Raw genomic sequence first — 26840 nt, 5'->3', positions numbered from 1 at the left:
CCAATGGGTCTTGAATGTTTATTCAGCTTGGCATTTTGTGTCTTTTAATGGAGGAATTTAGCTTATTTAAATTTAAGGTTAATATTGTTATATGTGAATTTTATCTTGTCATTATGATGCTAGTTGGTTCTTTTGCATACTTGTTTATGTGGTTGTTTCATATTGTAACTGGTCTGCGTACTTCAATGTGTTTTTATAGTGACTGGTACCAGTTTTTTCTTTTCATATTTAGTGCTTCTTTCAGGAGCTCTTGCAAGGCAGGCCTGGTGGTGACGAATTCCCTTACCATTTACTCATCTGAAAGAGACCTTATTTCTCCTTCGCTTGTGAGGTTTATTTTGCTCAGGTATGAAATTCTGGGTTGGAAATTCTTTTAAGAATGTTAAATATTGGCCCCCAAGCTCTTTTGGCTTGTAGGGTTTCCACAGAGAGGTCAGCTGTTAGTCTGATGAGTTTCCTTTTGTAGGTGACCTGGCCTTTTCTCTCTGGCTACCCTTAACATTTTTTCTTTCATTTCAACCTTGTAGAATCTGATGATTATGCACCTTGCGGTTGATCTTCTGGTGGAATATCTTACTGGGGTTCTCTGGATTTCCTGAATTTGAATGTTGGTCTTTCTTGCTAGGTTGGAGAAGTTCTCCTGGATAATATCCTGAAGTGTGTTTTCCAACTTGGTTCCAATCTCCCCATCTCCTTCTGGTACCCCAATCAGTTGGAGGCTTGGTCTTTTTACATAGTCCCATATTTCTCTGAAGTATTTTTCATTTGTTTTCATTCTTTTTTTCTCTATTTTTCTTTGCCTGTCTTATTTCAGAAAGATAGTCTTCAAGCTCTGAGTTTTCTTTCCTCTGCTTAATCTATTCTGCCATTGATACTTGTGATTGCATTGTGAAGTTCTTGTGTTTTTCAGCTCCATGAGGTCACTTATGCTCCTCTCTAAACTGGCTATTCTAGTTATCAGCTCCTGTTACCAGCTATTGCGTTATCATGATTCATAGCTTCTTTGCATTGGGCTACAACATGCTCCTGTAGCTCAACAAGGCTTGTTATTACCCACCTTCTGAAGCCCACTTCTGTCAATTCAGCCATCTTAGTCATATGAAGGGGAAGAGGTCCTCTGGTTTTTTGAGTTTTCAGCATTTTTGCATTGATTATTTATCATCTTTGTGGGCTTATCTACCTTTCATCTTTGAGGTGGCTGACTTTTGAATGAGGTTTTTGTGGTGTCTTCTTTTTTTTTGATGCTGTTGTTTTGTGTTGCTTTCTGTTTGTTGTTCTTTAAAAAGTCAAGTCACTTTTCCATAGAGCTGCTGCAGTTTGCTGGGGTACTGCTCCACACCCTAGCTTTCATTGATTTTCCCTTACCTGGAAATATCATTGGTGAAGGCTGTGAAATAGCAAAGATGATAATCTGCTCCTTACTCTGGGAGTTCTGTCCCATGGGGACACTGACTTGTTGCTGACCTGTATGCTCCTGTAGGAGGTGTCTGGAGATCCCTGTTGGGAGGTCTCACTCAGTCAGGAGGGCTGGGATCAGGATCTCACTTTAAGAAACAGTCTGGCTGCTTTTTGGTAGAGCAGGTGTGCTGCATTGGGGGAACCCTTCCTTGTCCTGACTGCTTGGCATCCCCAGAGAAAGCAGGCTGGAAAGACTGAGTCCAACGACCTGCAGAGATGTTGCCTACCCCTCCCCCTGGGGACCGATCTCAGGGAGAAATCAAGAGTTCTGTCCCAATAACCTTGGCTGGAGTGGCTGAAATTCCCATAAGGAGGCCCCGTCCAGTGAAGAAGGATAGATTGGGGTCCCAGGAACAGAATCAGTCTGGCTATGATCTGTCACAGCAGCTGTGCTGGGTTGTGGGGAACTCCTCCTCCTCTGGATTGCCTGGACTTCCCAAAGCAGGCAGGCTAGAATGGCTGCAGTAACTGGCGCCACCCCTCCCCCAAGGGGCTCCATCCTAGGGAAACATCAAATTTCTTCCTCTATAACCCTGGCTGGAAGTGCTGAAGTCCTCTAGGGAGGACCTGCCCAGTGAGGAGAGATGGATTGGGGTCCCACTCAAAGAAGCAGTCTGGCCACAATCTGTCACAGCTGCTGTGCTGCTTCATCAGGGACTCCTCCTCATCTGGACTGCCTGGACTCCCTGGAGCTGGCAGGTTAGAATGACTGACCCAACCAAATGAAAGAGTTGGTAGCCACCCCTCCCCCCAGAACTCGGTCCATCTCAGGCCATTTCCAGCCTGTTGCAGCTGGTTGGCTAGAATTCCAAGTCAGTGGGTCTTAACTTGTGAGGTGCCATGGAAGTGGGGCCCACAGAATGATGCTACCTGGCTCCCTGGATTCAATTACCTTTCTAGGATAGAAGTTTGGATGGGTCTTCTGCCCTGCTAGAATTCCAGGAGCCAGAGTATGCAAAACTCTTGGGTCTTGGGTCTCTGTGTGTGTCTGAGCAGCTGCCCCACTGAGACTCCTCACAGCTCTGTATATCGAACCAAAGGCCCTGGTGGCATAGGCTCATGAGGGGATCTACTGATCCATGGGTTGCAAAGATCCATGGGAGAAGCATGGTTCTCTAGGTGGGGTCACACAATTGCTCACCACTTGCCTTGGCTGGGGGTGGGGTTCCTTTGTCTCCGTGTCACTCTGAGGGTGTGTCATCACCCCACCCTGCTATTCTTTGTCCTCCGTGGGTCGAGTTGTCTGCCTAATCAGTCTCAATACAAGAAACTATATATTTCAGCTGAAAGTGCTGAATTTACACACCATGTTCATTCCTCTCCATGAAAGCTGTGGACTGCACCTACTTCTAGTTGGCCATCTTGGCCCCTCTCAATGTACTCAGGTTTCTTATTTTTAATGTTCATTTTAAGTGGATAAAAGCCAGCAAAACTCCAAATACTTTGAACACACATGAATATAGGAGCATAGCAATTTTCCTATTCTCACAGTATTCAAATTTAATTCCAAGTTGAAGTTTGGAAAATACTGATTAATAATTAATCACTTGTATTTTCAATGTAATCATGTGTCTGAGGTAAAACTTCTTTATTACTCATACTGTAAGCATGTTTATTTGGTCAAATGTGTAACAATTAATATATCCTCAGTATAAATGAATAACTTCCACACGTACTTAAGCAACGCCTGCTTTGATCACAAATAATAATAAATAATTATCTCTCAGAAAAAACAAGGGTAGATTTCTAATTATTGCATTTGCTAATGTACCTTCCTAGCTTCGTTTAGATAGTGTAGTCTTTCACTAGTATAATTTGGCATGAGGCATTTGAAAACTATGGTACTACTATAAGTTCTAGATGAACTTCAATGTATTATTTTAACTGGAAAACTGCTCTGTAGTACAGATCATGTAAAGGATAATGTATTAGTTCATTCTCACACTGCTAAGAAGACAGACCCAAAACTGGGAAATGTATAAAGAGGTTTAATTGACTCAGTTTTGCATGGCTGGGACAGCCTCAGGAAACTTACAATCAGGGCAGAAGGAGAAGACCAAGCAAGGCCCCTTCTTCCCAAGGTGTCAGGAAGGGGAATGGATGCAGGGGGAACTACCAAACACTTACAAAACTATCAGATCTCATGATAACTCATTCACTATCACGAGAACAACATGGGGGAAATTGCCCCCAAGATTCACTTACTTCCACCTGGTGTCTCCCTTGACACATGGGGATTATGGGGATTACAATTCAAGATGAGATTTTGAGTTTGGACACAGCCAAAATGTATCAGGTAATAAGGTTCTGTATACTTCATGTCCATTACTACAGAAACAAAGTGAGTCAACAATAATACCTTTCTTTTGAGTCTTCAATTGTTAAAGGGTTACAGACCTCTCATTCCTCCATTTAATCTGCATGAAAAAAGCTAATAAATCCTTTTTTCCTCTAGGAAGTTTTCCCTAAGGTGAGTGGATTGAAAAGAGTACTAAACTGAAAATCAGTTCCAACTGTGCCACTCATTAATGTGTAAGTTAAATTCTATATGCCTTGGTTTATCTGCAAAATGATGAGGTGATAGACTACTTGCCTTCTAGCTCTATAAATCTATAACCTGTAAATACATGAAAAAAGCATCTTCTATTAAAAGCAACTTCAAGCCAAAATGAAAAATAAGTATTTATGTAAAACCTCACTGCTTACTGCAAATTATAGTCACTAATAATAGGACAACGGCTGTATAAAATGTATCAAAAACACTTGCTGTGTAAATTAACAATGCAAGATATACCAGAAGAAATGATTAGCTTATGAAAGTGTATCCAATTGAGTACTCATTATGCTAGATGTGATAGAAAATGCAAAAATAAATGTGTTATTTAAGGCTCCGTAAGTGTGAAGAACAAAAATGTACCCAAGTGAATATATGACCAGGCAGAATGTGGTAAGTGCTGTTATAAAGTACATACCAAATAGTAATGGGAAAACAGTAGAGGAAAAGTAGAAGAAACAACAGATGCTGGTGAGGCTGTGGAGAAACAGGAATGCTTTTACACTGTTGATGGGAACATAAATTAGTTCAACCATTGTGGAAGATAGTGTGGTGATTCCTAAAGGATCTAGAACCATGAATACCATTTGACCCATCAATCCCATTACTGGGTATATACCCAAAGGAATACAAATTATTCTATTATAAAGATACATGCACGTGTATGTTCACTGCAGCACTATTAATAGCAAAGACATGGAATCAACCCATATGCCCATCAATGGTAGACTAAAGAAAATGAGGTAAATATATACCATGGAATACTACATAGCTATAAAAACAAACAAACAAACAAACAAACAAAAAAACTATCATGTCCATTGCAGGGACATGGATGGAGTTGGAAGCTGTTATCCTCAGCAAAATAACGCAGGAACAGAAAACCAAATACTCCATGTTCTCACTCATAAGTGGGAGCTGAACAATGAGAACACATGGGCACAGGGAAGGAAGCCACACGCACCAGGACCTGGGACTGTTGGGGGAGGGGCGGGAGGAGAGACAGCATCAGGATAAATAGCTAATGCATGCAGGGCTTATTACCTAGGTGATGGGTTGATAGGTGCAGCAAACTACCATGGCACACGTTTACCTATGTAACAAATCTGCACATCCTGCACATGTATCCCAGAACTTAAAATTTATAAAAACATTATACTTTTCAAAAAAAGAATATTCAGGGAACCATGACCTCACCAAATAGACAAAATAAAGCATCAGGTACTACATGAACAGGTGCTCAAAATCACTAATCATCTGGAAAGTGGAAATCAAAACTGCAATGGGGGCTGGACACGGTGACTCAAGGGTGTAATCCCAGCACTTTGGGAGGCTGAGATGGGCAGATCACGAAGTCAGGAGATTGAGACCATCCTGGACAACATGGTGAAAGCTCATCTCTACTAAATATACAAAAATTAGCTGGGTGTGGTGGCACCTGCCTGTAATGCCATCTACTCGGGAGCCTGAGGTGGGAGAATTGCTTGAACCTGGGAGGCAGAGGTTGCAGTGAGCCAAGATCGTGCCACTGCACTGCAGCCTGGAGACAGAATGAGACTCGGTCTCAAAAAAAAAAAAAAAAAAAATGCAATGAGTCATCACCTCACTCCAATCAAAGTGGCTAGTATCAAAAAAATCAAAAGATAAGTGTTGACAAAGATGTGGAGAAATGGGAACCCTTACACACTGCTGGTGAGAATGCAAATTAGCAGTCATTACGGAAAACAGTATAGTGGTTCCTCAAAAAATTCTACCATATTATCCAGCAATTCCACTGCTGGATATGTATTCAAAGGAAATGGAATCGGTATGTAGAAGAGCTATCTGTATGCTCATGTTCACTGCAGCATTATTCACAATAGCCAAGATATGGAATCGACCTAAGTGTCTATCAACACATGGACTGATAAAGAAAATATGATGTGTATATACATAATGAAATATCGTTCAGCCATAAAAAAGAATGAAATCCTGTCACTTGTGGCAACATGGATTAACCTGGAGGACACTGTGTTAAGTGAAATAGCCAGGCACAGAAAGACAAATACCACATGATGTCACTTATATGGAGAATCTAAAACATTGTTCTCATAGAAATAGAGAGTAGAATAGTGGTTACCAGAGGATGGGGAGTGGTGGGTGAGGAGATGGTGAGAGATTGTTCAATGGGTAGAAGTTAATCTTTTAAAAGAGACAAACGAAGAGGCAATAAATAATTTATGTCTGATGAGCAGCAAATGTCACAGTTCTCACAACTAAAGAGCACTAGTTTAAGAGGTTATGGGAAACTGAACAACAGTTTACTTTCATGGCTAGTTTAAAACAAAGGTAAGCAGTAGAACTGTTAAAATGTACATGAGATAGTTTCTTAAAAGGTTCTTATAGCTCTTAGAAAAGTTTCAAAGACAGAACTAAAGTCACCGGATCCATAAAAAGGGATTATCTAAGAGACCTTATGAAATATGTCAACAATATCCCTAATATCTTTTTCTATGAGAAGTTTTCCAGATTACCAGGCTAAAAGAGGACATAAGAATAAAACTAAGTTTTAATATGTATTATTACTTAAACACCAGACAGGCCTAAACTTAAAATTCATGGAACATAGAAAATTGAAAATTTGAGCACAATTGGCATGTAAGTCCCCATATATTTCAGCAGATTGTTTTTGCATTTTTAAAATAGATCAGTTTTATTCTTCTAGTTCCATAAAAAACAATGCAAACACAAGCATTCTGTACATCTTGCTAGTGAATTCACATAACGCTTAGTTCCCTAATCCTTTGACCTGCTCAATTTCTCCAGTTATGTTCTGTTTGGACCACTGGCCACAGGAGTGGAGTGAGGTTGGGGCTTAGGAGAGAACAATGTGGCTTTTTGGTATGACTTGTTTTATTGCTTGCCCTTTCAGCACACTCCCATTACTCCTAACCCAAAGTTTGAGATTTAAGCCCTTAAACCTATAGGAATCACCATCAGCTTTTTCTTTTTCTGTTTGTTTGTTTTGCATAGGCATAACTAGGTTAGTAATGGGAGATTGGTATAGAAAGTGGTGAGGAGCTGAGGCCAACAAATTGCTTTAAACACAAGATGAAAATGCTCTGTTCTGTCCACACAAAGAATCACCTAATACTGGTGTGAGGCAGTCTCACCTAGCTGTGGAGAAGTCCTTGTAACTAGATTTCAGAAAGACATTTCCAGCTTTAAGTCAGTAGACCTTCTGGCAATGGGCTAACTCCCTTAAAGAAAAATAAAAAAAGAGTTCTACTTTAAAGACCTTGCAAGTGGAGACTGGACACAGTGGTTCACACCTGTAATCCTAGCACTTTGGAAGCCGAGGTGGGCAGAACACGAGGTCAGGAGATCGAGACCATCCTGGCAAACACAGTGAAATCACATCTCTACTAAAAAAAATACAAAAAATTAGCCGGGCGTGGTGGTGGGTACCTGTAGTCCCAACTACTCGGGAGGCTGAGGCAGGAGAATGGCGTGAATCTGGGAGGCAGAGCTTGCAGTGAGCCGAGATCGCACCACTGCACTCCAATCTGGGTGACAGAGCGAGACTCCGTCTCAAAAAATATATATATATATATGTAAATATATATAAATATATATATATGTAAATATATATAAATATATATAAATATATATGTAAATATATATATATAAATATACATGTAAATATATGTGTGCGTATATAATAAATATGTAAATAAATAAATAAATAGATAGATAGATAAATAAAAGACCTTGCAAGTGCAGAACTTGTCCGACAAAGATTCTTGGAAATGTTAACGGAGATAACTGACATGGGTAACTGTGGGCCAACCAGGAACTATCAACAGCCTGATCTTAGCAGATGTTTTTAAAAGGAACACAGGAGAATCATATGCATGGCTTTAAACATTAAAATTGATCCTTGGTAAACTGTATTTTCTGAAGCATAAACTGGATGACTAGAAAATACATATTTAATGAATAATACTAGTAGTTCTAATCACATTACATGGGCAAATTTTACAAATTACAAATAAACCAAATTGCATAGAAATGAATTTTGGAGTTATAAGGAATCAAAGAAAGATTACCACTCAGTTTTCCTGGCTTCTATTCAAGTGTTCCTTCTACTATACCACACGGCATACTTGTACTAAGGTTAAGATTCAAACACAATCCCTTGTTTGTTTTTCTAATGTTTATAATTTAGTGATAAAACCCCACTTTATTCATCCTGACAACGATCAGGATGCTGGAGTTACTTTGCAATGTATTCTACAAATTGGCTAGTGTTCTTGAGATAATTAGCACATATTAACTATAAGCAATTACTTTTGTCATAAAATGTGTTCTACTTCAAATTGTAGCTTAAAATCTTCTGGGACCTAAAAGCCACATGTTGACAAGCGATGAGTTTTCATTTAAAACTTAAAATTTAAAAATTACAAATGTAAGAAATTAGTTTTCAAGTCTGGATTGACTATTTTTTCCCCAAAATAAATAAGGCCAGTTATGCTGAACCTTCACTAACATGACAGCCACTGGCCATATCTGGCTATTAAGTACTTAAAATGTGGGTAGTCCATATTCACACAGCTATAAGTACAAAATACACAGTACATTTTGAAGACTCAGTATGAATAAATATAGAATACCTAAATTTTTATATTGATTAGATGTTGAAGTAATAGTATTTTGGATATATTAGATTAAACAACATATATTATTAAATTTAATTTCACTTAAAAAAATTTTAATGTGGCTACTAGAAATTTTTAAAGTATGTATTTGACTTGCATTATATTTCTATTGGACCACTCTAAGCCATCAGGAATGACTATCCAGATGCTACAGATACATAGTCCATTCATTCTCTAAGAAGAAGTTAGCATTATAAAAATTGTCTACATAATCAAGTCCATTTCTGAGTGAAAAGAAAATGATATGGAAATACATGGTAAATCTAGAAATAAACTTTAGCTGACTTTAAATATATCCTGTTTCCAAAATTTATATTTTTTGTTTTGGTTAATACAGGAACTAGTTAATATTCCCTGCACATATGTAAACTGATCAGAAAGGAAGGTGGCCGAGAAACATGGTAAAACCAAAAGTTATCCTTTGTACATTGTTCAATTCACTCATAGATGTGTTAATTAAAAACACATATGATACCATCAGATACTCTGCAAACACACACAAGCTGTAACTTAGGGATTTTAGCAATTTAACATGAGTGCAACAAAACAAAATGTTATAATTTATACCTTTGCTCCGCCTGAAATATTGTCCCAGTTTCCACCACTCAAAGAGAACTTTCCATTGCCTATACGCAGCAGTATCTCTTCAGGAGTATCATTGGGGCCATTAGCAAATGGAGTGTAGCTATTAATAAAACAGATTTTAATAGACACTAGAGGGTAACATACCCAAAAAATGAAAGAGATACAAATATTTACTACATGCAAATATTTACTTCAGCGAGTAAGAATATCATCTCACATTTTCTTTCACTGTTAAGGTCAAATTTTATATTTCAAACCATAAATTTAACCTTAATAAAATTTTTAATAAAATGGAGAATATTGCTTACATCAATTCTTTCTTTTGTCATTGATCAGCTAATCAATGTAAAATAAAATAAAGGTGGTTTTTCATGTAAAGCTTCAGTCTTAAAACTAGACAATACTAAAACACACATATTCCAGCATAGGTTAGCAAACAAATATACCTAGTACAAAGAAAATATTAATTTCACATATTCATAATTATTTATTGTCTTGTTTCAATGTAGTCATTAACATTTCATCATTATCATCAGTGGAAATGGTTATCATTACTTTTTATTAATATCTATGAAAACTTGGTTGGGTAAATATTTATATCGACACAAAACTCCATAGCCATTACATTTATTATGTAGATCAATTATGTAGATTAATTGTATTTGATATGCAAATTTTAGCTACCCTTAAATTTACTGTGGTCTAGAACTAAATATTCTGCATAAATTTGTAATACCTAGAAGTCTATTAAACGTACTGAGATGTGTAATTATCACCAAGTCATTAAACTATTTAGAGTCACCATTCTATAACATATTCATAGAGTTCTTGGTATGTCAAGCACATTTAAACCATACTAAATGCATTCTTTAAAATATTATGTCTAAGTACATTATAATTACTTGCTAAACTTGGCCATTTTTTCTATCACAACCCTCGTAGAATAATTTCTACAGCCATAAATTTTCACTTCTAAATAAAAGTGCTACTCATTATTGAGAGTAAAATAGTACTCATATTATTTGTAAAGTATCAACATTAACATAGTCCAACTGTTATTACATTTGTTGTTAGTTTTTCTTTATGATTTCAAGGGAAGGTAGTTGTGTGTGGTTCTGCAGTTTAGCATTGTTACTATATAGATTTGCACAATCTTACTAAACCTGTAGTGCCAGAATAGTTAGAATTCAAGTGCTTAGAAAAAAATAAACACACTATCAACAAGTTAAGGGGGCAAGTTGTTGGTGAAACATGCAATTATTTTATGATTAAGTAAATATTTTCAAGATCAAAATAGAAATGCACTTTATTTTTAAAAGTTTTAGTTCCAGGTGACAATTGCCTTTTAAAATTATTATGTCACAAATTAGTAGTGCCTCATTCTACACCTTGCTTTATGTTTTTTTTAATTTTATAAGTAACAATCAATATTGATATTTTAAAATGTAAATGGCATTTTCCTTAAAGTTATTTTAATCTATTTTCTTTCTAGATGAAGATATACAGATGACATTCAAATAACAACATTAATGCTTTTGAATATATGTTTCTTACCCAGCCAACATTGTGTAAAAAAGGACTCCTAAACTCCAGATATCACAAGCAGCATCATATCCCTGTTGCATAAGAACCTAAGAAAGAAATACTCATTATATGGTGTTACTCAGTATAAACTCAATTTTCTCCTAAAGAAGTTGTTTTACTTCTAATAATCTCACCAAAGTTCAGTATATAAAAACTTCAACCATTTTATGCACTTGTAGTAAAGACATAATCCCTGACACCTCAATGAGTTTTCTCTCCTCCTCTTAGGAAACCAGATATAGAGAAATCTGAACTTAAGATTAATATGTACAGCGATTTTAATGTATACTATATACAGTACTGAGGCTTTTAATTCTGTCACTGATTCTATGAGGTAGATAATATTCCGGTTTTGAAGATGAGGAAACTGAAGTGAATGTTAAGTAACTTACCCAACATTACAAAACTAGTAAGTAGCAGAACACGAAGTCTTACTTAAGCCTGTGTTTTTAATATCTATAACTGCCTCTTTACTACACAAGATACGGCAAGATAATATATGATCTCACAAAAGCAGAATGAATTTATATTTTACCATACAAGGCCAATGTCTTGAAAAGAGCAGTATATTTCTGGACCACAAGTACACATTCAATAAATACTGCATGGCTTCATTAATCTTTTATACAACAATTTAGGAAGCTGTTTTTTGGTGCCAGTGTTAATAAAAATCAAACAATACGTTTGTTATGTATTTATGTGAGATTTAGCTACAAAATTATTGAGTTCATTAGAAAAATAAAGAGATGAAATAATGCCATTTTCTTTTCATTTAGAAAAACAAGCCCACTGCTACAGCCTCTAGGCATAGGAACAAAATAGAAACATTATTAATGCATTAACACTGGGGATTATATAACCACCAGTATGAATTTCTCATCTATAAAAGGCTAAAAATGTTAGTGTTTGGCTTTGACAACTGCCAAACATGAATAAAGAGTATGTAACAAACTTAAAATTTGAAATACGTTTTTTTCTAGTCTTAGTGTATTTATAAAAACACACATATGTGCAAAATTAAGAGGGTAAAGAGGATATAAAAATATAATTGGCTTATATAAATAATATAAGTAGGGAACTATAAAGTACTTAACAAATAACAAGGTATAGCTAAACCACTCACATCATGGTAAATATTAAGTTGGCATACTCTAGTAAAACACAGACTTCTACTGATTTTATTCCCTTATTTGTTTATTTTTCTCATCACATCTTACAGTTCCAGACATCACCAAGTTTTCCCTGATTCCCTTAGGAAGCTTTTTAAAGTTTCCCAAGTGATCCAATGCATAGCTAAGGTTGAGGGTCACTGCGTAGAAACCACGTGGACAGGTGAGAGTTAATCAATTTGGCTGTAGGTACCATATACTCCTATAACCTTCCTAGTTATGAGGACAGTCTCGCACAGGAGGTGTCATATTGCTTAATTAGGGCCAAACATGAAAAACTTGTTTTAGGTAAAGAAGAAATGGTCCACTTTTTTTCTAGAGCTAGTTTCAATGCCCTTATAAAAGTGAGCATATAAGCATAAAAGAAACAAGGCAGAGTGGTAGGATGAATGAAAGAGTACAGAGGGTATGTTTCACACCTTTTTACTTGTATCAAATTAAATACAAAGATAGAAATCACAATTAAAGTAGTCAGTGGCATAAGTCTCTCTCTCACTTGGCTTCCCAAGTCAGCAGAAAGTAACATACACAGAGCTCCTCATTCCTGTTGCTCAAATCAATTAACATTTGGGGCAAACTATTTGACAGCCCAGAGAAAGAGCAAAGGAGAGTTAACTTCAAAATTAGTTTATAAAAAGCTGCAGACACAGTATCCCTCAACTTTTTTGTAAGCTCCATTAATTCAGGAGAATTCTTTAACCTCAGTAGGCTTATAATATCAGTTGAATAATATAACATAGTGGATTTGCCTTTATTAAAGAATAAAATATTTTAGAGATATATTCACTTTTTGCAACACAGGTATAGTAGAAAAGCACATCTACCTAATAAACCCTAAGATGTTGATCAAACTGATGCATAATCTAAAAACAAAAAGAATATTTTCTCCTTAAGCTAAAATTGCAATAATCAATGTAGCTCTTAGCAAACAAAAACTGTTTATGCACTGTGAAATAATGAATGTATACCCCCATAAATGCCATTTTTTATTGAAATATCTGTACTGACACTTTAATCTTTCTGATTCTAGTTTAAAAGAGAATGCATTTTTATATTTTACCTTTTGAAAGCATCTGAAATTTTAGAAACAAACTGCACTAAAAGTACTCTCTGTGGTTCATTAATAACAATGTACAAATATATTATTGATTCCTAGCATGGGCTTCATCACTCAAAAATAAAACTTTCAAAGTATTTTGAAAATACAAATACTAGTCAAAGGTAGTTCAAGCACTAGTTAGAGAGAAGTGGTCTCCAGATGCCCACCTGAAAACCCTCACTATTACAATGGTAACAGTGTCTTGCTACAGTGTACGTCTGTTGGGGAAAAAAACATCAATGAGCTGTATTCTACTCTCTGGGTTTGCTTACCTAACCATTAATCTAAAACTGTTTACCTAACCATTAATCTAAACACGGACATATTATATATTTTTCATTTTAATGTTCATTTTTTATATTTTCATATGGTACATATTCATCTCTAACCTTTTTCCAGTGAGAAGTTGCTATAATACTAAGTAGTTTTGGTCCACAAGATTAAGTCAATTATTAAATATTTGGCTATTAAAATGGTTATTCTATACTCTGCTCTTATGTTTACTGTATAAATGTGTTACAATATTTATGATGACCTTTACGATAACCATATATGCTATATATAACAGAAGAGCACTATCTCAAATATTCTGTCCTCCAATACTGTAAAACCACTGAAATGTCCTAAAAAGGCTAATATTTTGTATGTTCAGGCTTTTATCTCATACACCTTAGGGCAGTACAATATCTTGTAAGAGATAAAAACTTGCATATTATTTTATGAATTTTATTAAAATATAGATTAAATCACATTCTCTGGATATATACATAATTTCTCATTAGTCAAATCTCTTATCATAAAAAGCTTATAAAACAGATGTTCTGCCTGTTCTTCAATATCAGTAGAGTATTTTCTATATTTCTACTTTCATTACGAAAGTTATTTTTATAGTAGCTACTTTAAAATATAGACTGATTTACATTAAAATACAAATGGCTTATTGTTAATATATCTGATGTGCAATATTTCCCTGAAAAAGCTAGCATTTGATATAAAAGTAAAATCATAAAATATATAGAAGATAGGAATTCTTCTCAAATTATTTTACTCTGCTTCTTCTTTGATTAGACACATTCGATTTTTTCAAACCTGGAGAGTTTTAGGTATTTTGATTTTTGTTGAATATGTAATTACGTCAGTTGGTATTATCCATAACATATAAGAACAGCTACTGACTTAACAAAGAAAGCTTATCTAGAACTTATATGGCCAATGCCATCTGTTGCTTCATTTTTCCCCAACTTTACTTTCACTACTATGGAAATTGCTACTGTCAAAACTCCCATCCCCATAGTTAGAAAGAATGTTACAGCTTCCCAAATGTAAAATATGTACCAGAGCCTCCCCTTTCCTTACTCTTCTCCCTAAGAGCATCACCTTTCCTGACTCTTCACCCTAAGATTTAGATATAAATATTATTTTCTGAGAAAAATCCCCACGGCTTACAAAAACCCCTGTGTGGCTATTTTCTCCGGGAGTTAGAAGATCTTAAAGATAATCGAGGATGGCACTGCCCTTATATGTTATTTATAATGCTAATCGATATAAATTACCTAATGGTCAGTACAATTTAACATACCTGATGAATCTATCCTAGTTTTGTTATTAAGTGAATGCTGGGTCTTGAATAAGTCATTGAAGTACCTCGAGCCACAGTTTCCTCATTTAGAATACATAATACCTTGAAGCTGTGGCTATCTTTACCCTACCACCCAACTCTAAAATGGTATGATTCTGAAATTAGTATATAACCCAAGAGAACAGAATAGCCTGATTATTACATTCTGGTTGGTTTTAGATGCTAGTTACCAGTGTAAATATTTATATTAGGGGCTATGAGAATTCACGGATTTAAAGAACTTTAAAACTGAAAAGGGCAAGGGCTTTTATCTGCCTACCATAACATACACATGGCGTCATATAGATTCAACTAAAGGAAAATAATGAAAGGCAAACGGTGAAGTTTTTAAGGAATACCTCAGGTGCAACAAAGTTTGCAGTGTAGCATGGAGTTAAGAGAAGTCCGTTTTCTCCTCGAAGTTGTTTTGCAAACCCAAAATCACATATCCTGATTGAATCTGCACTGGCTGATTCATCCATGTATAAAATATTACTAGGTTTAAGATCACGATGAACAACCTTGAATATAAAGGAAAAAAGCATTATATCTATATAATTAACTAAATATCTGAGAAATAAAACATTATATCTACATAATTAACTAAATATCTGATAAAAAGAAACTTTCCGAATTACAAAATTTTGAAAATGACATGTTGCTCAAGCTTAATAGCCTAAAATATACACAGGAAATTATCTCTGTCAGATAGATGTTCCAGTTTCTATTCAAGCCACTAGTTTTGTTAACCACTTCTAATCCCAATATATCTAAGCTCAATTCTCAGATCCACTTCTGGACATGCCATAATTTATATCACTTAGCATTATGCATAACATATAAGAACAGTTCCTGACTTACAAACTAAACTAAGTTTGGACTTAGTCCATAATGGACTAAGACCCTACTCAACACCCTCCTCCTTGTAGCAAACAACCATAAAACCTGGATATAATACAAAAATCAACTATCTGGAGGCACTGGATAATGAACAGAAGGAGATACACTCTGATGAGGAGTACGCACTTTGTTGAAGGAGGGAACATAGGAACCTATACAAGGAGGTTTCCATATCTGTGGCTTTTAGCCTGGGTTTAATTGCAATCCCTATGGTACACAGTGGTGGTAAAGACATGAAAAACCCACAGTCCTTCTGGCTTAGAGGACCAGAAAGGAGATGCTGGAAAACTCTGAATGCTGAGTGGAGAAACATTATAAAGGAAAGAGCCAGAATTGATCCTTGAATCAAAAATGTATGGAACAGGATCAAAATAGTTTGTATAAAGACAAATAATATGAACAAAAACCAGAGCTGCTGGCCCCAAAACTAGTTTTCAGTTCAAGCTCAGCCAAGAAAATTACTCACTTAAACAAATGAAACAATAATAACTATTGGAGAAAAATAACAAAATATGAAAATCTCTATAACTGATTATCATAATGCTTAGGATACAATCCCAAATTATGTAATATACAAAGAACCAAGAAAATGGAACATAGTCTTAAGAAAATCAATGAATTCTGATTCCAAGATGAACCATGCTAAAATAGATAAGGATTTTAAAGTGACTATTATAATGATCTTCAACAAAGAAAACAAAACATACTTGCAATGCATTAAACTCTCAGCAAAAAAAGGGAAGTCTCAGCAGAAAAATAGAAACAATAAAGAAGAAACAAATAAAATGTAGGACTGGTAAAAAAAAAAAATGCTGAAATTCTCCCATGTGATAAGTTTCCTACTAGTACTATCTACTTCATGTAAGTTACCCTTACCTTTAATCAGAGTTTACTATGCTAAAGCTCTTTAAGGGCAAGGACCAAATCTCACTCATGTTTGAATCCACAACACTTTTTACAATGCCTGGCATGTAGAAATGCTTGATATGTGTCTTATTAATTTAGTTAACTGATGTAAGAACCGGAAGGTTCATACAATAATAAAGAAGAGATGCCTATGATTCTCTTCTCGAAAATTTTCTTCATGCTTTACTTTAGAGAGTGCTGGTAAAGACAATCAAATAATTAAATTATCAAAAAGCTACTGCTTTAGCATCATATATTTCAAAATACTGAAAATATACTTTATTAAACCACACACAAAATTGAGTACTAGTTTATTTTTATTAATTATAAGAGGGGCCCATGCAGAATTTTCATTACGTCAATTCTAAACTGCCATTTTTAATTTATTAAGTTGGTACATATCTACTATCACAACTGATTCAAACTTAAATTTTTAAATTATTTCCTACTTAGTTTTTTTATACAGTTATATATATTAAAAGTTGCCTTTTTTGGTAACTCAGTTCATTTGCTTTCTTTATGAAAGGACAGGAAGCAAAATAACAAGCCTGCCCCTTCACCGCAAAATTTAATATAGTAATACTTCAAATGTTTAGAACACACATTTCTTACTGTAGTTAGGGGAGGAGCTAGCAAGGTTCAAGATATATGTTAGGTAACCTGAACTTTCTATGTTAGGTAACTTGAATAATAGTCACTGCATGTCTTTGGTTAATTATTTTATGTTTCACTTTTAAGTCTAATTAAGTTTCATAATTTCCAGGTCAAAGTTAGGTACCTTTATGTAATTCAAACCACTTTTTAAACGAATATGCTTTTAAATCAGGGCCAATTGGCTGAGAGAAAATAATTATTTCCTAAATCCATAAACTTCACTACATTGTGAGTTCCATTAGGATATTCTCTATAGACATATATGTGAATAAAAGCAATTTATTTTAGGGGGCATCATCTCCTATATTTTTATGAAGATATAGGTCCCAGAATAGAAAGAAAAAAGTTAACTACAACTTACTCCTTGACAATGAAGATAGTCAACTGTCTTACTTATTACATATAGTATATCACTAGCCTCCCGTTCCGAGAAACATTTTTGTTTGAGAATACGGTCAAGTAATTCTCCTCCTTTCATTAAATCCGTAACAAGGTAAACATATCTACCATCATCAAAGACCTACGAAAGAACGCAGTTTTAAAATGTTATTATTTATAATTACAATTCTATAATTCTTAAATTATATTTTAGTTATATTTACCTTTCTACTAAACCTGCCTCTAGTATTAAAAACAAAAAAGACATTATTCCTTTACTGTTAATGCAGTACAGGCTGTACTAAAGGGTGAATTGGCTAAACAATCACCTACACAGTTCCATGAAACTATGTTAAACATATAATTATATTACCTTTTGAAGTTACAGGTTGCAGTTCATCAAAGAATATAAATTAAAAAAATAGAACTCTATGCCTCTCAAATGACCTCTATCTCATTTTTTTACTGTATTATAGCTACTTCTCTTCCCCAAACGTAAGCTTCTTTCTGAAAGTAAATGTATTATTTAATTTTATATGCTTCCCTCAGTCCATTATCTGATGTGGTATCTTAAATATTGGTTGAATTCCAATAGTATACCAAGGAAAACAAATAAGAAAAGTATTTATACACTTTTCACTCAGGGCATGTATGATACACACACACACACACACACACACACACACACACCACAGTAGTTTAAAGATTACAAATCAAAGTGCATATCATTTTCTGACACAAATTGATCAAGGTGATAGTTTTTTCTGTCTTGTATAAAGAGAAAAGAACATTATCTCCTTATGTGAAAAGTGAGCATTCAGTAACATATTAATGAGTTATATATTCATTTTACAAAACTGTAGACTAACACTATTTCACTCCAGAAACAATCCATAATGCTATAGCCAATTACCATACAATCAAGAAAGTAAAATATTCAAGAATTTGGCAGATCCCCAATGTCCTGTATCTTCTATATTGATAGCACTACAGAATAATAAATGGTGTTAGTTACAATGTTAACTAGTTAACCAGCCAGAATATATTCAAGCAATCCAGAAATTCTCATTTACCAATCATCATAGTTATTTTTGATATTCTATAAGACCAGGAGTATAGAATCATGGGAAAAAAAAATTGAAGTGGCAATTTAAGAGTCTTGAGATTTTTGAGGCATGAAATTAAATATGCTAAAGACATTAAAAGTTTCAATAAGAAAAATAAAGTTCCAATTCATAACTTCATTAGCTTAGCTGATACCTAGATTTAGAAATACCTACATCCTTCAAAGTAATAATGTTGGGATGTTGTCCATAGCGCATCAGTATTTCAATCTCTTCTGAAGGGTCTCGTTTACTTTTGTCAATGATCTAAGAAATAAGAACAAAAAATATCTGAGGCAAACAAATTATTTTGTCTAAAAATGAGTATTTTCAATTTGGTTATATTTTTGAAGAAGTGCTTAAAACCTCAAGAACAATGCGTTAAAAACTTAACAAAAGAAAAGAACATTTTAACATTATATCCTATTTCACTGAAACTGTACCAATGATGACATGATTGTAATTGTCACAATTGCTCAATCTTAACATAATACATGTATAACAAAATTATTCAAATGCAAAAATTCATGAAATATATTGTTCCTACATAATAAAGGCTTGAAAAGAAATTCAAAAATGAAAATATTAAGTCTCAGAGTTCTTTCTCATCATCTTATATTTCCTATCTTCATTTACTCAACTGAAAATGTTTGTCAGTTGACTCATAATTTAAATTACATGCATAAAACAAACAAGAAAGCTAGGCTCAGAGACATACCTTCACTGCAAATTCCATGTTGGTAGTTGCATGTACGCATCGCTTGCAAACAGAATAGGAGCCAACACCAATATCCTCTTTCAATTCATATACTTCACCAAATTGTGCAGCATTTCCATTTATCTGTTTATTTTTAAAAAGTAAAATACTAAGGAGAATGAAATATTTTCACATTTTCTGTCTTTTGTCCTAAATATACATTCATCTTAAATCTTTAACTAGAATAATTCATTCTACAGAAGCTTTATCAACATTTATAAATGGCGTGAACCAATCCTTTCTTGATACCCACAGGCAATATAATAAATCAACTAGCTTATACATCACCTTTCTATTTTATTCAAAAGAGGGCACATAAATATAATTTAAAAGTTACCACTGTCTGCTCTTTTCCAAAACATACAGGGACATACTTAATTCATGATTTATACCAAGAGATAAACAAAGTAGTTAAAAATCACTGAAAAAAACTATTAAAAATACATTAGCAATAACAGAGAAATAATTATCCCAAAACTGAATAATGTGATTAAGTGGAATTTACCTGAACAATTGGTAATACATTTGCACTTGTGATAGGAGTGATTTTATATTCTTCTGCAATAGAAGTTGCAACAAAGCTGAATCCTTTGAAGAGCTGATGAGCATTTGCACTGGCTGGCAAACCAGGAGAATCTAATGTCCAAATAATTACATTTAATTATAACTACACACATAATTCTATAATATAAAGTGTCAGAATTTCTTTAACTATAAAGGAAACCATTCAATGCTGCTATCTAACATATTACATATTTGATTTATTATATATTATCTGTCTCCTCCCATCTGTATACATGCTCCATTTTAGTCAGTAATTTTTGTCTGTTCTTTTCATTGTTGCATCCTCATTGCTTAGTACATGGTAGGTATTCAATATTTCTTGAATGTATATATGAAACTGTAAAAGACCCAGTAAAATATCTGATGTCTTACTTCCTACCCCATCCTGTAAATCATTAGCATGCCAAAGGACTTATAAAGCAAAGAAAGAAAGAAAGTTGCCACCCTTTGACCAAGTTCCTGCCTTCCTGATAAATATTTCCCATTTAAAACATCTACTTGACAGCTGCCCAAGCAATGTTTTGTATAGGATCCATTTTTCCCATGGACAAACTAACTCTCTGCAAATTTACCATTCTTTTAGTTTTTATTTCAGAAGACAGTTTATTTTTAAAGTATCTACTTAAATAAAATCTCTACTTTTACAGATAAACATGCATTACCTTTAGGTGTTTTTGCAGTAAATTCAGGATCAAAACAAAAAGTATCATCTGGTTTTCCAGAAGCAGGTTTGAAAGGAGGTTGAACTTCTCTTTTATATAATTTCTAGAAGGGGCAACCAGATAACACAAAACATATAAGACTTTAAAAATTATTATACTTTGTAAAAGAAAGCAGAACATAATATTCACTGTACATAATAGAAGACTAACAATTTCATAAAATAAATTTCAACAGGTTTCAGATACCTGTTGACCAAATTCTAAAATTTTGAGAGCTAATGTTCAAAATGTAATGAGGCCAAGAAACATAGCAATGATGCCATAAGCTGAATTCACAAGGAATGCTCAATTTTGGATATCAGAAGTTTTTGAATGCTCATTGATAATATAGCCATGCAAATACAGCACAATAACAACTAAAATGCTCAAGGCTTTCAAAATCAATAGATTATTTTTAAGAAGTACATATTTCATCTAAAATATTATTTTCACATAAAAACATACATTAAATGTACTGTTTAGGCTTGTATCAGACAATTGAAAAGTTTAGTCTTGTTTAACAATCTAGCTTGCTAAAATCTATGCTTTTGAAAGGCATAGAAAGTTTCTAATAATACATAAAAAGCTACTTTTTTTGAAATCTATTTTTTAAAAAGCTTACAGTCTCACAGTGGGGAAAAATAAATAGGGAATTACTTTTGAGTAATTTTCATTTATTTAAATAAGTAAACACGACTTCTGGTTCAATATGTCTTACTAGAAACAGCTCGTGGGTGCGTCTCTCATGATGAGTAATCAAAATAGCAAGTAAATATTGACACTTCAAGTATATTTTCTAAGAGGCCACACTGGAATTCATCAGAGAAGCGATGGAATTGGGAATCACAGAAAGAAGAGAACATAGCCATGCCAACAGGTGAACTGAAAGTGGTGTGGAGCCAGGAGATCTTTGATGCAGGGAAGGGAAGATTGAGTGTCTAGACCTCCAGGATTCCACAATTCACGATTCTGTCACAGACTTTCAATGCTAACTATAGGTAAGCCCCCTTGAATCCCCTAGGCCTCCAGTTTAATACATGGAGCTGCCTGGAATCTGCACAAAGGTACTGCTCAAGCCCACGTGGAATCCCATGAACTTTTGATCCCTGAGCAGCTTGGCACCGTCTGCTGCCACCCCACTAGGCAGGGAGCAGGTAGGTCGGTACTTGTGCACACCTCAAAGACAGATACTGCAGCTGCAGTACAGAAGAGTGAGCAGAATGCACGCTGCAAAGACTGCTAGCCTCAGCTGTTCCCTTCTAAATGAGGCCTCCCTTCTTCAGTGTTGGGTCTACAGCACAGCTGCCCTGCCCCTACGTGTATATACTGGCCACAGCCTGGCATTCTTCTTAGAGCCTAGCTCCCAGAGGCTGGTGACCCACTCTTAAGCTCCCTCAATAGTTGTGCCTGACACGACCATCACACTTGTCACTCCTGGGCCAAGGAGACAGTGGGGAAACTGGGCACGTCTGTGTGCCCCCCAAAGTGAAATCCACTGCCGCTCCATCAGGAGGGAAGTGCAGGTGGGCCAAGCACCCCATAGCTGCCAACCTTCATTGCTTCAGCTGAAGGGGTCTGCCTTCCCCAGTGAAAGGCCAGCAGCCCTGCCCCCAACTGACTATTTCACCTGTTACCTAGAGGCCTTCTGAGAGCCTAGCCCCCATAGGCCTGTGACGGGCCTTGGGACTTCAACCACATAAGCATTCTACAGGCTGTTCTGAGAGCCCAGACCCCAAAGCATGTGATCAGCCATGGGAATCCCACCACCAGAGCATTCTGCCATAATCTGAGAATCCCGTGGGCCCTTTTAAGAGACCAGCTCCCACAGGCCTGTGATCAGCCATAGGGACCCAGTCACCTGAGTGTTTTGCTATATTCTGAGCATTCTGTGGGCGCTTCTGAGAGCCCAGCCACCACAGGTCTGCAATATGCATTGATGCACCAACTGTCTGAGCATTCTGCAACTGCCTAAGCGTTTTGTAGGCCCTTCTGAGATCCCAGTCCCCACAGGCACATTATGTACTCTAGGACTTCCACTTCCAGAGTACTCTCCCTGTCTCTGCTTGAGAGTTCTGCCTGTGACTCCGAGAACCAGCCCATCACTCCCTATCATAGCCAGCAGCAGGATTCTAGAGACTTAACAAGTCCACTGTCCTGGTCCTGGTCCACTTCTTATAGGACTCATACATGCTGTTCGTTGGGCAATCTGGGGGATAAGGAATTGGAAGTTTGCCTAGTCCTATCCACCACTGCTAGTACATGACCATGCCCCAACCTGGGGTCTGAGCTCAGATGGACCCAACCAGATGATACTCCCACAGCTAATACCCAACTGTATGTGCTAAAAAGTGGAGCCCCTCTGTGATATCTACAGAAAGCAGCAGCATTACCCACTGGCAAACAGGTGAGTCACAAAGCTGTGTGTATTGGACTGATTCAAGAGGTTCCACCCAGAAACCACTCCCATAGACAACTGCAAGACAAGTGTCTTCTGTGGCTATCAGCTATACTGTGGTCTAGAGATACACGGAAGTTGTGCATCTGAACTGAGAGCCATGAACTCTGAGTCAGGGGTGTGACAGGTAAACAGAACATATTGCTACCTGTCTAGGATGTGAAACTAGTCCCCCTACCCTCTGCTGAGACCTTGGTACAACCATGCCTGTCAGGGCTGGTTCCCCAGTTCATCATTGGGGTATCTGTGTGCAAGCCAGGCAGTCAAGCTCTGCCTAGCTCTTTCCCCTCACCCCTCATGGGACAAGAAGGTCAAGGAACCTGGCATTCCACTGTCCAGCCCATCATCTGAAACAACAGAGAGCACCACACAATAAACAAATATCAACTGCATACTGATCTGCTTTTGCCACAGCTGGCTTGTACTGGTAAATACAACCTACTGCCCTATAGATTGAACTGTAAAACCCAACGTAAAAACCGATAAGAAGTGCACGGGCCTACAGAAGCAAAGCCAAGAGACTTTTGGCTACTTCCCAACCTACTCTACAGTCACATCCCCCAAGAGGGATGGCAGCAGGGGGTGAACCACATCCGAATGAAACAAATTCAAAAGCAATATGTGACAGCTTCTACAGATAAGAAGGAACTAACATAAGAACTTCAGGACTATGAAGAAAAAGAATGTAATGACATCCCCAAAGTATCACAGTAGCTACAAAGCAATGAATCTTAATCAAATGAAAACTCTGAAATGACAGATAAAACATTCAAAATATGGATTGTAAGGAAGCTCAATGAAATCCAAAAGAAAGTCAAAAACATACAAACACAAAGAAATCAGAAAACAATTCAGGAGATAAAAGATAAATATATATATATATTTTAAAATTCTGGAAGTGAAAAAAAAGATGAAAGGAATTTCAAAACAGAGTTGAAAACTTTAATAACATACTAGACCACGCGTAAGAGATAATTTTGAGCATGAGGCCTGGTCTTTTGAATTAAATCAGATAAAATTAAATAACAAATAATTTTTTTAAAATGAACAGTCTTTGAGAAATATGGGATAACGTAAAGTGACCAAACTTACAACTTATAGGCAGAAAGAAAAAAAGAAAAGAAGTTTGGAGACCGGGGGGTGGAGCAAGATGGCCGAATAGGAACAGTTCCAGTCTCCAGCTCTGAGCGTGAGCGACACAGAAGACAGGTGATTTCTGCATTTTCAACTGAGGTACTGGGTTTATCTCACTAGGGAGTGCCGGACAATCAGTCAGCTCTTGCAGCCTGACCAGCAAGAGCTGAAGCAGGGCGAGGCATCGCCTCACCTGGGAAGCACAAGGGGGAAGGGAATCCCTTTTCCTAGCCAGGGGAACTGAGACACACAATACCTGGAAAATCGGGTAACTCCCACCCCAATACTGCGCTTTAAGCAAACAGGCACACCAGGAGATTATATCCCACACTTGGCCAGGAAGGTCCCACGCCCACGGAGCCTTCCTCATTGCTAGCACAGCAGTCTGCGATCTAACTGCAAGGCAGCAGCGAGGCTGGGGGAGGGGCGCCCGCCATTGCTGAGGCTTAAGTAGGTAAACAAAGCCCTGGGAAGATCAAACTGGGTGGAGCTCACAGCAGCTCAAGGAGGCCTGCCAGTCTCTGTAGACTCCACCTCTGGGGACAGGGCACAGCTAAACAACAACAACAAAAAAAGCAGCAGAAACCTCTGCAGACGCAAACGACTCTGTCTGACAGCTTTGAAGAGAGGAGTGGATCTCCCAACACGGAGGTTGAGATCTGAGAACGGACAGACTACCTGCTCAAGTGGGTCCCTGACCCCTGAGTAGCCTAACTGGGAGACATCCTCCACTAGGGGCAGACCGACACGCCACACCTCACACGGTGGAGTACACCCGTGAGAGGAAGCTTCCAAAAAGCAAGAATCAGACAGGTACACTCGCTGTTCAGCAGTATTCTATCTTCTGCAGCCTCTGCTGCTGCCACCCAGGCAAACAGGGTCTGGAGTGGACCTCAAGCAATCTCCAACAGACCTACAGCTGAGGGTCTTGACTGTTAGAAGGAAAACTAACAAACAGGAAGGACACCCACACTAAAACCTCATCAGTACGTCACCATCATCAACGACCAGAGGCAGATAAAAACCACAAAGATGGGGAAAAAGCAGGGCAGAAAAGCTGGAAATTCAAAAAATAAGAGTGCATCTCCCCCTCCAAACAAACGCAGCTCATCACTAGCAACGGATCAAAGCTGGACGGAGAATGACTTTGACGAGATGAGACAAGAAGGCTTCAGACCATCAAACTTCTCAGAGCTAAAGGAAGAATTACGTACCCAGCACAAAGAAACTAAAAATCTTGAAAAAAGACTGGAAGAATTGATAACCAGAATAATTAATGCAGAGAAGGCCATAAACGAACTGACAGAGATGAAAACCATGACACGAGAAATACGTGACAAATGCATAAGCTTCAGTAACCGACTCAATCAAGTGGAAGAAAGAGTATCAGCGATGGAGGATCAAATGAATGAAATGAAACGAGAAATCTAAAGAAAAAAGAGGAAAAAGAAATGAACAAAGCCTGCAAGAAGTATGGGATTATGTAAAAAGACCAAATCTACGTCTGATTGGGGTGCCTGAAAGTGAGGGGGAAAATGGAAACAAGTTGGAAAACACTCTTCAGGATATCATCCAGGAGAACTTCCCCAACCTAGTAGGGCAGGCCAACATTCAAATTCAGGAAATACAGAGAACGCCACAAAGATACTCCTCCAGAAGAGCAACTCCAAGACACATAATTGCCAGATTCCCCAAAGTTGAAATGAAGGAAAAAATCTTAAGGGAAGCCAGAGAGAAAGGTCGGCTTACCCACAAAGGGAAGCCCATCAGACTGACAGCAGATCTCTCGGCAGAAACTCTACAAGCCAGAAGAGAGTGGGGGCCAATATTCAACGTTCTTAAAGAAAAGAATTTTAAACCCAGAATTTCATATCCAGCCAAACTAAGTTTCATAAGTGAAGGAGAAATAAAATCCTTTACAGATAAGCAAATGCTTAGAGATTTTGTCCCCACCAGGCCTGTCTTACAAGAGACCCTGAAGGAAGCACTAAACATGGAAAGGAACAACCGGTACCAGCCATTGCAAAAATATGCCAAAATGTAAAGACCATCGAGGCTAGGAAGAAACTGCATCAACTAATGAGCAAAATAACCAGTTAATATCATAATGGCAGAATCAAGTTCACACATAATAATATTAACCTTAAATGTAAATGGACTAAATGCTCCATTAAAAGACACAGACTGGCACACTGGATAAAAAGTCAAGACCCATTAGTCTGCTGTATTCAGGAGACCCATCTCACATGCAGAGACATACATAGGCTCAAAATAAAGGGATGGAGGAAGATCTACCAAGCAAATGGAGAACAAAAAAAAGCAGGGGTTGCAATCCTAGTCTCTGATAAAAAAGACTTTAAACCATCAAAGATCAAAAGAGACAAAGAAGGCCATTACATAATGGTAAAGGGATCAATTCAACAGGAAGGGCTAACTATCCTAAATATATATGCCGTCAATACAGGAGCACCCAGATTCATAAAGCAAGTCCTTAGAGACTTACAAAGAGACTTAGACTCCCATA

At 36.6% G+C, this 26840-nt stretch overlaps 1 protein-coding gene across 1 annotated transcript in view; it reads right to left on the bottom strand.

Moving 5' to 3' along the window:
• The window catches only part of RPS6KA6 (ribosomal protein S6 kinase A6), a 131824-nt gene that overhangs the window by 25737 nt on the left and 79247 nt on the right, over nucleotides 1-26840 (bottom strand). Inside the window, exons 8-16 of the mRNA XM_026452155.1 lie at nucleotides 22554-22716; nucleotides 20689-20791; nucleotides 19968-20098; nucleotides 19424-19546; nucleotides 18883-18972; nucleotides 17586-17744; nucleotides 15124-15285; nucleotides 10849-10925; nucleotides 9277-9394 (exon numbers count right to left, since the gene is read on the bottom strand). Of these exons, the coding sequence (XP_026307940.1) occupies nucleotides 9277-9394; nucleotides 10849-10925; nucleotides 15124-15285; nucleotides 17586-17744; nucleotides 18883-18972; nucleotides 19424-19546; nucleotides 19968-20098; nucleotides 20689-20791; nucleotides 22554-22716 (1126 nt within the window). The remainder of the gene's footprint in view (nucleotides 1-9276; nucleotides 9395-10848; nucleotides 10926-15123; nucleotides 15286-17585; nucleotides 17745-18882; nucleotides 18973-19423; nucleotides 19547-19967; nucleotides 20099-20688; nucleotides 20792-22553; nucleotides 22717-26840) is intronic.

The sequence above is a fragment of the Piliocolobus tephrosceles genome, chromosome 12, assembly GCF_002776525.5.
Source record: "Piliocolobus tephrosceles isolate RC106 chromosome 12, ASM277652v3, whole genome shotgun sequence".
In the NCBI taxonomy this organism is placed as follows: Eukaryota; Metazoa; Chordata; class Mammalia; order Primates; family Cercopithecidae; genus Piliocolobus; species Piliocolobus tephrosceles.
The sequence above is the reverse complement of the archived record's forward strand: the minus strand, read 5'-3'. Positions and strand labels throughout refer to the sequence as shown.